This window comes from Erpetoichthys calabaricus, chromosome 3 (genome assembly GCF_900747795.2).
Source record: "Erpetoichthys calabaricus chromosome 3, fErpCal1.3, whole genome shotgun sequence".
Classification (NCBI taxonomy): Eukaryota; Metazoa; Chordata; class Cladistia; order Polypteriformes; family Polypteridae; genus Erpetoichthys; species Erpetoichthys calabaricus.
This window is the reverse complement of record NC_041396.2, coordinates 15,381,231-15,397,111: the sequence shown is the minus strand read 5'-3', so window position 1 is coordinate 15,397,111 and position 15,881 is coordinate 15,381,231. Positions and strand designations below refer to the sequence as shown.

The following is a 15,881-nucleotide window of genomic DNA, read 5'->3' as shown; positions in this document are numbered from 1 at the left end:
ACTCTTTACGTCATCATATAAAGGAGTCGTCTACAATTCAAAATGAGATTAAAGACTCATTTCTATTCACTTGCATTCCGTGATCTTCAGTAATACCGATGGTTTCCTCATTGTGATTATATAACATTACTTCTATTTATTTATTTTATTTATGTTCATATATTTTATTTCTACTTATGTTATTTATGTTATTTATTGGGCGGCACGGTGGCGCAGTGGTAGAGCTGCTGCTTCGCAGTTAGGGGACCTGAGGTTTGCTTCCCGGGTCCTCCCTGCGTGGAGTTTGCATGTTCTCCCCGTGTCTGCGTGGGTTTCCTCCCACAGTCCAAAGACATGCAGGTTAGGTGGATTGGCGATTCTAAATTGGCCATAGTGTGTGTGTGGGTGTGTTTGTGTGTGTCCTGCGGTGGGTTGGCACCCTGCCCAGGATTGGTTCTTGCCTTGTGCCCTGTGTTGGCTGGGACTGGCTCCAGCAGACCCCTGTGACCCTGTGTTTGGATTCAGCGGGTTGGAAAATGGATGGATGTTATTTGTTCTTTTTATTCTATTATTGTAAAGCATTTTGGCCACAGCATTTCCTATGTTGTTTTAAATGTGCTATATAAATAAGTTGACATTGACATTAAAATAACAGTATAAAGACGTCCTGTGATGGACTGGCGCCCCGTCTGGGGTTTGCTCCCTGCCTTGCTCCCTGTGCTAGTTGGGATAGGCTCCAACAGACCACCGCAACGCTGTTCAGGACTAAGTGAGTTAAAAGATGACTGACTAACTGACTGAAACACAATTTTACAAATAACAGACAATCTACAAAATATTTATCATGCTAGATGTTACCAATTTGTTGCTCTCCAATCAGGAACAGGTGATCAAGCACCTGGAGCACTTCTGGGTGGGCTATAAAAAGGACCGGCAACCACCACTCAGGGCCAGAATCAGGAGGAAGAGGACCAGGTTGCCTGGGAGGGCTGGTGGTGCCAGAAGAAGGGTTGTGGTTTGTGTTATAACTGTGCTTGGGACTGTTTTGTGGCTGGAGGGTTCACGGGGAAGACGTGCCCTCCAGCTGAAGAAAAATAAAGTCTTTTTGTACTTTTACACGTGCCTCTGTGTAAGTCTGTGCCGGGTCAGGCGCTATATTCAGGAAGTGATCCCCTGAGGCAATGCAGGCTCTGAGAGACTGTTTTGGAACTACGGACTGGGATATCCTGCAGGGGTCATATAGTGAGAACATTGCGGAGGTTGTTGACTGCACTACTGACTACATCAATTTCTCTATGGACATTGTAGTTCCAGTAAGAACAATATGCTGCTATGCTAACAACAAGCCATGGATCACAAGTAACATCAAGGGCCTTTTAAACCAGAAGAAAACGGCTTTTAAAGGTGGTGATCAGCATGAGCTCAAGCGCGTGCAGAAGGAACTCCGAGTCCAGCGCAGGGTGGCGAAGGAGCAGTACAGGAGAAAGCTGGAGCAGAAGTTGCAGAATAACAGCATGAAGGAAGTGTGGGATGGGATGAAAATCATCACTGGCTGCAGCTCGAAGTGGGGTGCCACCATCGAGAAATACGTGGAGACAGCAAACCAGATGAACAACTTCTTTAAAAGGCTTGACCACCCTAACCCACCTCGGAGTATGACTTTAGGCCTGTCGCCCTGACGTCACATGTGATGAAGACCATGGAGCGGCTGCTGCTTCACCACCTGAGGCCACAGGTCCGCCACGCCCTCGACTCTCTGCAGTTTGCATACCAGGAGAAGGTGGGAGCGGAGGATGCCATCATCTATATGCTACACTGATCCCTCTCTCACTTGGACAGAGGCAGTGGTGCTGTAAGAATTATGTTTCTAGACTTCTCTAGCACCTTCAACACCATCCAACCTCTGCTCCTTAGGGACAAGCTGACAGAGATGGGAGCAGATTCATACCTGGTGGCATGGATCATGGACTACCTTACAGACAGACCTCAGTATGTGTGTCTCGGGAACTGCAGGTCTGACATTGTGGTCAGCAACACAGGAGCGCCGCAGGGGACTGTACTTTCTCCGATTCTGTTCAGCCTATATACATTGGACTTCCAATACAACTCAGAGTCCTGCCACGTGCAAAAGTTCACTGACGACACTGCTATCGTGGGCTGCATCAGGAGTGGGCAGGAGGAGAAGTACAGGAACCTAATCAAGAACTTTGTTAAATGGTGCGACTCAAACCACCTACACCTGAACACCAGCAAAACCAAGGAGCTGGTGGTGGATTTTAGGAGGCCCAGGCCCCTCATGGACCCCGTGATCATCAGAGGTGACTGTGTGCAGATGGTGCAGACCTATAAATACCTGGGAGTGCAGCTGGATGATAAACTGGACTGGACTGCTAATACTGATGCTCTGTGTAAGAGAGGACAGAGCCGCCTATACCTCCTTAGAAGGCTGGTGTCCTTCAACATCTGCAATAAGATGCTGCAGATGTTCTATCAGACGATTGTGTCGAGCGCCCTCTTCTACGTGGTGGTGTGCTGGGGAGGCAGCATAAGGAAGAGGGACGCCTCACGCCTGGACAAACTGGTGAGGAAGGTAGTCTCTATTGTAGGCACGGAGCTGGACAGTTTGACATCCGTGGCAGAGCGACGGGCGCTGAGCAGACTCCTGTCAATCATGGAGAATCCACTGCATCCACTGAACAGGATCATCTCCAGACAGAGGAGCAGCTTCAGCAACAGACTGCTGTCACCATCCTGCTCCACTGACAGACTGAGGAGATCGATCCTCCACCACACTATGCGACTCTTCAGTTCCACTCGGGGGGGTAAACTATCTATCTATCTATCTATCTATCTATCTATCTATCTATCTATCTATCTATCTATCTATCTATCTATCTATCTATCTATCTATCTATCTATCTATCTATCTATCTATCTATCTATCTATCTATCTATCTATCTATCTATCTATCTATCTATCTATCTATCTATCTATCTACAGTGCATCCGGAAAGCATTCACAGCACATCACTTTTTCCACATTTTGTTATGTTACAGCCTTATTCCAAAATGGATTAAATTCATTTTTTTCCTCAGAATTCTCCACACAACACCCCATAATGACAACGTGAAAAAAGTTTACTTGAGGTTTTTGCAAATTTATTAAAAATAACAAAATTGAGAAAGCACATGTACATAAGTATTCACAGCCTTTGCCATGAAGCTCAAAATTGAGCTCAGGTGCATCCTGTTTCCCCTGATCATCCTTGAGATGTTTCTGCAGCTTCATTGGAGTCCACCTTGTGGTAAATTCAGTTGACTGGACATGATTTGGAAAGGCACACACCTGTCTATATAAGGTCCCACAGTTGACAGTTCATGTCAGAGCACAAACCAAGCATGAAGTCAAAGGAATTGTCTGTAGACCTCCGAGACAGGATTGTCTTGAGGCACAAATCTGGGGAAGGTTACAGAAAAATTTCTGCTGCTTTGAAGGTCCCAGTGAGCACAGTGGCCTCCATCATCCGTAAGTGGAAGAAGTTCGAAACCACCAAGACTCTTCCTAGAGCTGGCTGGCCATCTAAACTGAGAGATCGGGGGAGAAGGGCATTAGTCTGGGAGGTGACCAAGAACCCGATGGTCACTCTGTCAGAGCTCCAGAGGTCCTCTGTGGAGAGAGGAGAACCTTCCAGAAGGACAACCATCTCTGCAGCAATCCACCAATCAGGCCTATATGATAGAGTGGCCAGACGGAAGCCACTCCTTAGTAAAAGGCACATGGCAGCCTGCCTGGAGTTTGCCAAAAGGCACCTGAAGGACTCTCAGACCATGAGAAAGAAAATTATCTGGTCTGATGAGACAAAGATTGTGAATGCCAGGCGTCACATTTGGAGGAAACCAGGCACCGCTCATCACCAGGCCAATACCATCCCTACAGTGAAGCATGGTGGTGGCAGCATCCTGCTGTGGGGATGTTTTTCAGCGGCAGGAACTGGGAGACTCGTCAGGATAAAGGGAAAGATGACTGCAGCAATGTACAGAGACATCCTGGATGAAAACCTGCTCCAGAGCGCTCTTGACCTCAGACTGGGGCGACGGTTCATCTTTCAGCAGGACAACGACCCTAAGCACACAGCCAACATATCAAAGGAGTGGCTTCAGGACAACTCTGAATGTCCTTGAGTGGCCCAGCCAGAGCACAGACTTGAATCAAATTGAACATCTCTGGAGAGATCTTAAAATGGCTGTGCACCGACGCTTCCCATCCAACCTGATGGAGCTCGAGAGGTGCTGCAAAGAGGAATGGGCGAAACTGGCCAAGGATAGGTGTGCCAAGCTTGTGGCATCATATTCAAAAAGACTTGAGGCTGTAATTGCTGCCAAAGGTGCATCGACAAAGTATTGAGCAAAGGCTGTGAATACTTATGAACATGGGACTTCTCAGTTTTTCTATTTTTAATAAATTTGCAAAAATCTCAAGTAAACTTTTTTCACGTTGTCATTATGGGGTGTTGTGTGCAGAATTCTGAGGAAAAAAATGAATTTAATCCATTTTGGAATAAGGCTGTAACATAACAAAATGTGGAAAAAGGGATGCGCTGTGAATACTTTCTGGATGCACTCTATCTATCTATCTATCTATCTATCTATCTATCTATCTATCTATCTATCTATCTATCTATCTATCTATCTATCTATCTATCTATCTATCTATCTATACGGCGTCCTTTTCACAACAGTTAAATGTGACCTTCCTTTTCATCCTCAGTTGGTAGCCAACTCCAGGCTCCAGGTGGGCCAAAAAGGAATAAATGGTATTAACTGGAAACCTTTAAACTGGACTAAAACCAGCAAGTATGCTGTCTTCCAAACCCGAGTTTAGCAATCTGTACCCATTGAGGAGTGAATTTGGAAGGATTTGTACCTTTTCAGATCCACTGTGGTAACGTTGAAGACGACTCCCTTGAGCCAGAGAATCATAAAGAGGCGCTGGGAGAATGGACAGTTTCCAATGCTTTCGCCATCACTGCCAGCCTGAAACACACAAAACAAAAAATAAAAAAAGTCAAGGACTCGGAAGAACAGAAGCTCAGATCCTTTTGCTTTGTGTGAAATATGTGTGTATGCGTTCGTGAATTACAGCGGACTAATCACACCACAAAGCATCTCACGTCAAAGATTTGCCCTGTGGTGGGCCACAGCATTGGCACCAAGAGCTAAGTGGAGAACTCCTTCAGTCAGAGGCTCACCATCAAAGCATTCATTCAGCTGCAGTGGGAATGAATTAAAGGGGTGAGACTGGAAGCACTTTCTTTATGCAAAGAGTTCTGGGACTCTGGAACAAACTACCGAGACATGGAGTTGACATCTTGACACCCTTTAAGAAGAATCTGGATGAGATGTTGGGACAACTGAGCTTTTAGCTAAACAAATGGACCTGAGGGAGTGAATGGGCTCCTCTCGTTTGTCACATTTCTTATGTTCAAAAGAACTATAAGATAAACACTGCTGGTGAAGGGAAAGCCGGTTCAGGTAAAAAATAAAGTTTATCCCGTAAATAACAATGGCCGCCATTTCATTAACACTTATTTTTACATACAAATGAAAAATGGAGAAGGGATAAGAAGATCATGGCTGGTGTACAGTGAGAGAAAATGACAGCATGGTGTGCCTTTGTTGCCATCATTTTGGAAGTGGGAGTTAACAGCCAGCTCAGCAGCGATGGGAGAAATGTATCAGCTCAATTAAAGCACCGCAAAAAAGTCTGCTGAACACTAATATGGATGGCTGGCACAATTTCTCAGAGGGCTGAAGCACAGACGTCATCAGCTCTAATGTTTCACGTGCGCACATTGTCACAAGAATAGTCCAAAGACATCAAAAAGGTTTGGGGCAGCCACCCATGTATTGTGCCCTGGCTGCAAATGGCTAAATCGTACTGAGTTCTTGACAGGTTTAAATCCAAAACAGAACTGACTTTAGGATGAGAAATATGGCGGCTTAAAAGGCTGAGACAGGAAGTGATGTCATTTGGACCAGACGTGATTTCGCTGGGACCGGAACTGATGTCATCAATAGCTCTGAAACTGGAAGTGACGTCATCAATAGCTCCTAAGCCAGAAAGTGACATCACCATTGACACCTGCACCGGAAGTAACATCACCATAGGCCATTAAACAACTTCCACCACCCCCCCCCCCCCCCCCCAAAACCCAGAACCAACACCCAAATGGTACCGAAAATGAAATCATCAAAGGCGTGGGAAGCGAGCGGCATTTCCCATGGATGGTCTGCAGAGGATTGAGGGAGAAGGTCAGTGTAGCTCGCCACCCTCTGGTCTGGCATGGTACTACAATTACTTAGGCCCTTTAGCTGCCGCCCAATTGCACGTGTGTGACAACATGCACACACACATCGACAGTTCTAATGTAAGTTTCGGATTCATGGCTATTTAAATATATCCCACACAAGAAGCATCCTAGTCCTAGTCCCGGCGAGAAGTAGGAATTCACATCCGAGAATGAACTACATCACGATTTTACAGCACCCTCTTGCTGTAAATTTCCACTCATGGTGACATTTTCTAGTGTTTCAATACTAAGGCTACACCATAAAGATAATAATAATAATGATAATACCTTGGGGGCACTGGGTACCCGCTATCTCGCGGCTGAGCCACTCGAAGGGCGTTGGGGCGCCTGTTAGAGAAAGCGATTGTATTTAAAGAGGTGGGATATAGAAGAGTATGAGGGGCGCAAGAGGAAGACGGTTTAGTCCTTAGTTATTATAGGAAGAAAATCAGTTACGTCAGTATGTCACCACAACTGTCTATTTTACATACCAATGAATAATAAAATGTAGTAATAGAATCTTTGGAAAGTGAGAAGATGCCTGAGGAGTGGAGAAGAATTGTACTGGTGCCGATATTTAAGAATAAGGGGGATGTGCAGGACTGCAGTAACTACAGGGGGATAAAATTGATGAGCCACAGCATGAAGTTATGGGAAAGAGTAGTGGAAGCTCAGTTAAGAAGTGAGGTGATTATCAGTGAGCAGCAGGATGGTGTCATGCCAAGAAAGAGCACCACAGATGCAATGTTTGCTCTGAGGGAGTTGATGGAGACGTTTAGAGAAGGCCAGAAGGAGTTGCATTGCGTCTTTGTGGACCTGGAGAAAGCATATGACAGGGTGCCTCGAGAGGAGCTGTGGTATTGTATGAGGAAGGTGGGAGTGGCAGAGAAGTACGTAAGAGTTGTACAGGATATGTACGAGGGAAGTGTGACAGTGGTGAGGTCTGTGGTAGGAGTGACGGAGGTGGGATTACATCAGGGATCGGCTCTGAGCCCTTTCTTATTTGCAGTGGTGATGGACAGGTTGACAGACGAGATTAGACAGGAGTCCCCATGGACTGTGAATGTTGCTGATGACATTGTGATCTGTAGTGAGAGCAGGGAGCAGGTTGAGGAGACCCTGGAGAGGTGGAGATCTGCTCTAGAGAAGACAGGAATGAAGATCAGTAGGACCACCAAGACAGAATACATGTGTGTAAATGAGAGGGAGGTCAGTGGAATGATGAGGATGAGGGGAGTAGAGTTGGCGAAGTTGGATGAGTTTAAATACTTGGGATCAACAGTACAGAGTAATGGGGATTGTGGAAGAAAGTGAAAAAGAGAGTGCAGGCAGGGTGGAGTGGGTGGAGAAGAGTGTCAGGAATGATTTGTAAAAGACGGATATCAGCAAGAGTGAAAGGGAAGGTCCACAGGACGGTAGTGAGACCAGCTATGTTATATGGGCTGGAGACGGTGGCACTGACCAGAGAGCAGGAGACAGAGCTGGAGGTGGCAGAGTTAAAGATGCTAAGATTTGCATTGAGTGTGATGAGGATGGACAGGATTAGAAATGAGGACATTAGAGGGTCAGCTCAAGTTGGATGGTTGGGAGACAAAGTCAGAGAGGTGAGATTGTGTTGGTTTGGACATGTACAGAGGAGAGATGCTGGGTATATTGGGAGAAGGCTGCTAATGATAGAGCTACCAGGTAAGAGGAGAAGAGGAAGGCCTAAGAGAAGGTTTATGGATGAGCTGAAAGAGGACATGCGGGTGATGGCTCTGACAGAACAAGATGAAGAGGACAAGAAGATATGGAAAAAGATGATCCGCTGTGGCAACCCCTAATGGGAGCAGCCAAGAGAAGAAGAAGAAGAAGAAGAAGTTAAGGTACAGTGCCCTAATAGCTGCGGCCTCAGCCATGAACCATCTGCACAGCGCCACCTGGTGGCCCAGTGCTAGGAATCCTCCTACATTCCTGCATGACTGCTCAGATAGTGAATCTCAGCCAAGTTTCCGTATCTCAGTCAGTCCAGGCGCTCAGGTTAACCAGCGGTAACACGAAACGTGATGTAACTTAAGAATGACACCGGAGATGCCTGGCAAGGCTGAATTATACATGGAAATTCCATTACTTGCATCATTAGGCCACAGGATTCGCCACAGGAGGTTTGACTTGTTTCATTTCATAATCCTCTTATAAAAGCAGCAGTGTGCTGCTGAGCTCCACATGACCACCCAGAGGATTAGATGGATTGCACAGTCAAGGGAGCACGGGCACAACGCTCTTCTCCTAGTGTTGAGACGGCTTAATCTCAAGTGCAGCAGATACTTCCTGGCACCCTGTGTAAAAACAGGGCTACCGGAAACTGCAGATGTGTCACTCAAGCACTGCTGATGCCACCTGCTGTTTGGGTGTCATGACTTAGTGACCGTACAGCGATGTAAGAAACCGGACTCTGAGCACACTCAACCAGTTTCACTCCACAGAAACCCTAATCGTGACAGATCTGTACATGACAGGATAATAATAATAATAATAATAATGAATATTTAATGACCACACAGCAATGTAAGAAGCACAATCAACCAATTTCACTCTACAGCAACCCTAATTATGACAGATCTGTACAGGACAGGATAATAATAATAATATTAATAATAAATAATAATAATAATAATAATAATAATAATGGGCGGCACGGTGGCGCAGTGGTAGTGCTGCTGCCTCGCAGTTGGAAGACCTGGGGACCTGGGTTCGCTTCCCGGATCCTCCCTGCGTGGAGTTTGCATGTTCTCCCCGTGTCTGTGTGGGTTTCCTCCGGACGCTCCGGTTTCCTCCCACAGTCCAAAGACATGCAGGTTAGGTGGATTGGCGATTCTAAATTGGCCCTAGTGTGTGCTTGGTGTGTTTGTGTGTGTCCTGCGGTGGGTTGGCACCCTGCCCGGGATTGGTTCCTGCCTTGTGCCCTGTGTTGGCTGGGATTGGCTCCAGCAGACCCCCGTGACCCTGTGTTCGGATTCAGCGGGTTGGAAAATGGATGGATGGATGGATGGATAATGATAATAATGAATATTTAGTGACCACACAGCGATGTAAGAAGCACAATCAATCAATTTCACTCTACAGCACTCTACATGACTGGGATCCATCAGTATTAGTCGCCAACAGTCATTCCTTCTCCTGGCATGTCATGCCGACTACACCATACAGCCATATCTATACTGACTTCAGATGAGACAGTAAAAAAAAATTTAATGGAAAAGGATTGGGAGAAGAGACAGATAAGAAAACACAGCTGACCAGTTGTCAGATTTTAAACATTAAGCAAAGTCTTTTAATCTAAAAAATATTACTTTGTAACCAGGCTTGGACCAATCCAAATAATACAATACACACCACATACACCATGCCAGTGTTCCAAATGGCGTCATACGTCACATTCTTCAGTGTAATTCTGGGAAAGATGAGCTTGTGAATGGTCGACACAACTATACTATACTATACACCATTGGTTCTCAAACTGTCGGGCTGTCCCCCTAGGGGGGCGTGAAGTAACAAAAAGGGGGGCGCGAAGATGTGAAAAATGGAAAACAAGAATCGAAAATATGAAAAATACATCTATTGAAACCAAACCAAATTAACTTAAACTACATTCTGATACTAGAAAAATAAATATAGAGTTAGATAAATGTTGATAAAAGTTAAGTAGGTATAATAAAATATGCATCTATGATATATCATTAATTAAAAAAGAACAAATTGGTATTAGTGGGATCCTTTCAAAAAAACGTTAGGGGGGCGCGATGAAAACTGTTATGAAAACTCGGGTCGCAGATATTAAAGGTTGAGAAACGCTGTTATACACAACATGGCGTCGGTAAACTTTCTAAATATTGAATAAGGCAAGAAATGAATGTGAAAATTGACACTCAACTCTAAACAATACGGCATTGTTAAACTTGGTACATACTGCATAATTCAAGAAATGAATGTGGAAGTCGTAATGCTTTGGGTCCAAAATCCATTATTTCATATACAACATGTACTCAAACCTCACTGGGAAGGCAACAATAATGAAAAAAAAATCACATAATAAGAATATCACAGGAAAAAATCTCATAGTAGCTGACACAAACAATTGGACATGGCATTCTAAAACCAGCTTAATCCAATTCAGGGTCACAAAAGACCCGAGCCCATTTAGGCAGCATCAGATACAAGAGCCCCGTGAGAGATGCCAGTCCAACGTAGGGTTTACTAACACACACACAGCCCCTCACTGGGTGCTCTTGAGTTGTCAGCTAACCTAACTTGCACGACTTTGAAATGTGCGAGGAGATGCAACAAAGCCAAAGGGAGAATGTGCAAACTGCACAGAGACAAGGACTGGCAGCAGGATATTTCAGTTCAGGAGGTCTGAACCAATAAGTCAATGTTGTTAACCACACTGTACCACCTAAAGTATGAGTGGTTACAAAACAGTGGGAAAAGTAAAGCCTGACGGCAAGTGTCATCACAAACTATTCTACATCGCAAATAAGAAGCCAAAGAAATCAGTAAGTACTTTACATAGTGCCTCTCAATGTGGGCATCATGCATTAAGTAAAAACAATATGAAGTAGTACAGTTATTTTCATTAAGGAATATCATAATCCAATATGAGTGGCATGACACGTCATGCTGATGTATAAGAATAAAGCTCAATTTACAGTCCAGGTGGAGTTGGCATGATTTTCTTTTGTCTGTGAATTTTGTTTCTCTCCAGTTTCTTCCCATATCCTAACTAAAAACATGCATAGAGTAAAGTGCTACATAAATAATAATAATAAATGTAATTGATTAAATAAATATTACAACAAATTCACACATCCAGATCCCTAGTTCAGGGTGGTCTTTTCCACCTCTAAGACTAGCACCTAACTCGGTGTTACGTATACAAAGTGATGTGTATTTTATGTTTTATTGTTGTTACTATTAAGTTACTGTTTATTATTTCTATGTTATTTTTGCTGTTCTCTAGGGGTGTACAATGGCTGACCTCCCACTATGTAAAGTAATTATTGATTTCTTTGGGTTTTTATTCACTATTTACGGTGTGGCTATAGAGGTGGTCCACTCCTACAAGTATTTGGGGGTCCACATTAATGGCAGATTGGATGGGTCTCATAACACAGAGGAAACGGAGAAGAAAGGGCAGAGCAGGCTCTTTATTCTTAGGAGATTGTGTTCCTTTAATGTGGGAAGTGACATCCTTCACATCTTCTACAACTCTATGATGGCCAGTGTGGTGTGCTGGGCTGGTAACATCACTTCAACAGAGGACCACCGAATCAGCACGCTAATTAAAAGGGCACTCTGGACCCCCTGGAGGTTGTAGCGAAGAACAGAATTAAAACAAAGCTGAATGCCACTATGAACAATGCCACACATCCTCTCTGTGACACACCAACACTGAGGACTTTCAGCCAATGAATTATTCAGCAGAAGTGGGTCAAGAAATGTGACGGGGGGTCCGTTATACCAACAGCAATACGTCTGTATCAGGCCTCACGGAGACTGGGACTGCTAAGTCAGATCTTTTTCTTTCTTTTGAATTTTTCTTGCTTTATAGTTATTCTGGTTTGTGTTCAGTCAAAAGTATGTATGTAAATTTATTTATTTACTTATTTATCTACCTACTTATGGTGCAGTGGGTAGCGCTGCTGCCTCGCAGTTAGGAGACCTGGGTTCACTTACCGGGTCTTCCCAGTGTGGAGTTTGGTCCAGTTTCCTCCCACAGTCTGAAGACATGCAGGTTAGATGCATTGGCGATCCTAAAATTGTCCCTAGTGTGTGCTTGGTGTGTGGGTGTGCGTCCTGCCCGGGGTTTGTTTCCTGCCTTACACCCTGTGTTGTCTGGGGTTGGCTCCAGCTGACCCCCATGACCCTGTAGTTAGGATATAGCGGGTTGGATAATGGACGGATGGATCTACCTACTTATGTATTTATTTAAAGAGCTTCTGTAAAAAAACAAATTTCCCCCATTTATCTCTGACCCCCAAAGATCATGCAAAAAGACAATTTCCTCTTGAGGGAAAAAAATGTATAAAAATTCAAAATAATTCAAAATTCACATGAGGTTTTGTCCCTTTAAATATGTCTAAGTATCTTTGTGAGTGGAGCCCCAGGAGGTGGAACCTCCCTGACAACACCACTTCTGATTCCTCCCTCAGGTTATTTAAATGGGTTGGGAAGTCTCAAGTCTATTTTATATTTGTGCATTGAGCATAAGGTGTAGCTAGGCCATAGCCCTGGTAGCATTACTGCATACAAATGTTTGTGGCGCACCATCTGTTGGAATGCACAATGTTATATGCCATTGGGTATGGGATTCATAAAAACAGTGTTAATGCTTGTGATGTGGCATCTATTGGAATGACAAATGTAATGAATTTACTTGCTCAAATATTTGTAATGCACCATCTGTTGGAATGAAAGATACATAGCAACTGGATGGACAAGCAGCTACAGAGACACACAGGCACTTATTCTTTCATTAAGGTGGATATATATATATATATATATATATATATATATATATATATATATATATATATATATATATATATATATATATATATATATATATATATATATATATATATATATATATATGCTGACAGATATGGTGTCTTCTTATCCTAATCTCATTATTCTCCTGTATATATAACATGCTGATAGGCTCCAGTCCTTCACAACCGTGTCTTAGTTAAAAGAGACCACACGACAGATGGATATTTGGGTGACCCAGTGTCACAGTGGTTAGCACTGTTGTCTGATACATTTACTCATTTCAAAAGGAAAATATGAATATTTCAATTACAATAAAGTAAACCTGAGAATCGATTGCAGCTTGCTGCCTTCGTGCTTCACATTTCACTCATGGTGTTACAATAAGCTGGCAAATAATGAAATTCCATCCTGCTGGGGTCCGCTCCATTGTAAGCAGGAAACAATATGATGAGATGCACGCTGTGGTTGTCAGAACTGCCATTCATGTCAGGACAGGACACCCGAAAGGCTGAACGCGACTTCACGTTTTCATGTATTTGAGTACAACATGTGCAGCAGAAACTGAAGCTCAGTTTGTATGGAGCCTTTCATGATATGTGTTTTGGTCTACACTGGATTCAGAAGTTCTTCAGACCACCCTTCACTTTCTGCACACTTTACTGTGTTGTCATTTTCATTTTAAATGGTTATTTATGCCCATCAGTTCACACTCAATAACCCATAATGACAAAGTTAAAACATTTTTTTCAGACAGCATTGCAAGTTCATAAAACAAATTGTAACGGCCGACCCCTTACCCGGCTGGCAGCCACACTACCAGGTCCCGTGGCCTGGATAAATTACTGAGGAAAACCTAAATCTACCAAGCCGTACCTCTGATAAATAATATTTTCCCCCAATCGACGGTTAAACACAAGCAAACGATATCAGAATGTAAATCAAGTGCAGTGATAATATTAGATGAAACAAAATGACAAATATAATAATACAAATCTCTGGTGTAATATACTGTATATACAGTCATATGAAAAAGTTTGGGAACCCCTCTTAATTCTTTGGATTTTTGCTTATCATTGGCTGAGCTTTCAAAGTAGCAACTTCCTTTTAATATCTGACATGCCTTATGGAAACAGTAGGATTTCAGCAGTGACATTAAGTTTATTGGATTAACAGAAAATATACAATAAGCATCATAACAAAATTAGACAGATGCATAAATGTGGGCACCCCAACAGAGATATGACATCAATACTTAGTTGAGCCTCCTTTTGCTAATCTAACAGCCTCTAGACGTTGTCCTCCTATAGCCTGTGATGAGTGTCTGATTCTGGATGGAGGTATTGTTCACCATTCTTCATACAAAATCTCTCCAGTTCAGTTCAATTTGATGGACAGCCTGCTTCAAATCATCCCATAGATTTTCGATGATCTTCAAGTCAGGGGACTGTGACGGCCATTCCAGAACATTGTAGTTCTCCCTCTATATGAATGTCTTTGTAGATTTCCAACTGTGTTTTGGGTCATTGTCTTGTTGGAATATCCAACCCCTGCGTAACTTCAACTTTGTGACTGATGCTTGAACATTATCCTGAAGAATTTGTTGAAATTGGGTTGAATTCATCTGACCCTCGACTTTAACAAGGGCCCCAGTCCCTGAACTAGCCACATAGCCCCACAGCATGATGGAACCTCCACCAAATTTGACAGTAGGTAGCAGGTGTTTTTCTTGGAATGCTGTGTTCTTCTTCCGCCATGCAAAGCACTTTTTGTTTTGACCAAATAACTCAATTTTTGTCTCTTCAGTCAAAGCACTTTGTTCCATAATGAATCTGGCTTGTCTAAATGAGCATTGGCATACAACATGTGACTCTGTTTGTGGCGTGAGTGCAGAAAGGGCTTCTTTCTCATCACCCTGCCATACAGATGTTCTTTGTGCAAATTGCGCTGAATTGTAGAACGATGTACAGATGCACCATCTGCAGCAAGATGTTCTACAGGTCTTTGGAGGTGATCTGTGGGTTGTCTGTCACCATTCTCACAATCCTGCTCATATGCCACTCCTGTATTTTTCTTGGCCTGCCAGACCTGCTGGGTTTAACAGCAACTGTGCCTGTGGCCTTCCATTTCCTGATTCCATTCCTGACAGTTGAAACTGACAGTTTAAACCTCTGAGATGGCTTTTTGTAGCCTTCCCCTAAACCAGGAGACTCAACAATCTTTGTTTTCAGATCTTTGGAGAGTTGCTTTGAGGATCCCATGCTGTCACTCTTCAGAGGAGAGTCAAAGAGAAGGAAGCACAACTTGTAATTGACCACCTTAAATACCTTTATATCTCATGATGGACACACCGGTCTATGAAGTTCAAGGTTTAACAAGCTCATCCAACCAATTTGGTGTTGTAAGTAATCAGCATTGAGCAGTGACAGGCATTCAAATCAGCACAATGACAAGGGGACCCACATTTGTGCACAGCCAGTTTCTCACATTTGATTTAATTTCATACAACTAAATACTGCGTCACTAAAAATCTTTGTTCAGAAAACACCGCAGTACTCAGATGTTCCTAGGAAATGAAAGACAGACCACTGTTATCTTTATTGTTGAAAGGAGAGTCAATTATTAGATAGATAGATAGATAGATAGATAGATAGATAGATAGATAGATAGATAGATAGATAGATAGATAGATAGATAGATAGATAGATAGATAGATAGATACTTTATTAATCCCAAGGGGAAATTCCCATACTTCAACAGCAGCATACTGATACAAAAACAATATTAAATTAAAGAGTAATAAAAATGCAGGCATAACAGACAATAACTTTGTATATTGTTAATGTTTGCCCCCCCGGGTGGAATTGAAGAGTTGCATAGTGTGGGGGAGGAACGATCTCCTCAGTCTGTCAGTGGAGCAGGACGGTGACAGCAGTCTGTCGCTGAAGCTGCTTTTCTGTCTGGAGATGATCCTGTTCAGTGGATGCATAGGATTCTCCGTAATTGATAGGAGCCTTTTGAGCG

At 43.3% G+C, this 15,881-nt stretch overlaps 1 protein-coding gene across 4 annotated transcripts in view; it reads right to left on the bottom strand.

Moving 5' to 3' along the window:
* Nucleotides 1-15,881, bottom strand: part of clic5a (chloride intracellular channel 5a) — a 1,193,419-nt gene that overhangs the window by 35,473 nt on the left and 1,142,065 nt on the right. For all 4 annotated transcript variants that reach the window (XM_051924446.1, XM_051924447.1, XM_028796400.2 and 1 more), the window contains one exon: nt 4,904-5,013. In XM_051924446.1, the coding sequence (XP_051780406.1) occupies nt 4,904-5,013 (110 nt within the window). The remainder of the gene's footprint in view (nt 1-4,903; nt 5,014-15,881) is intronic.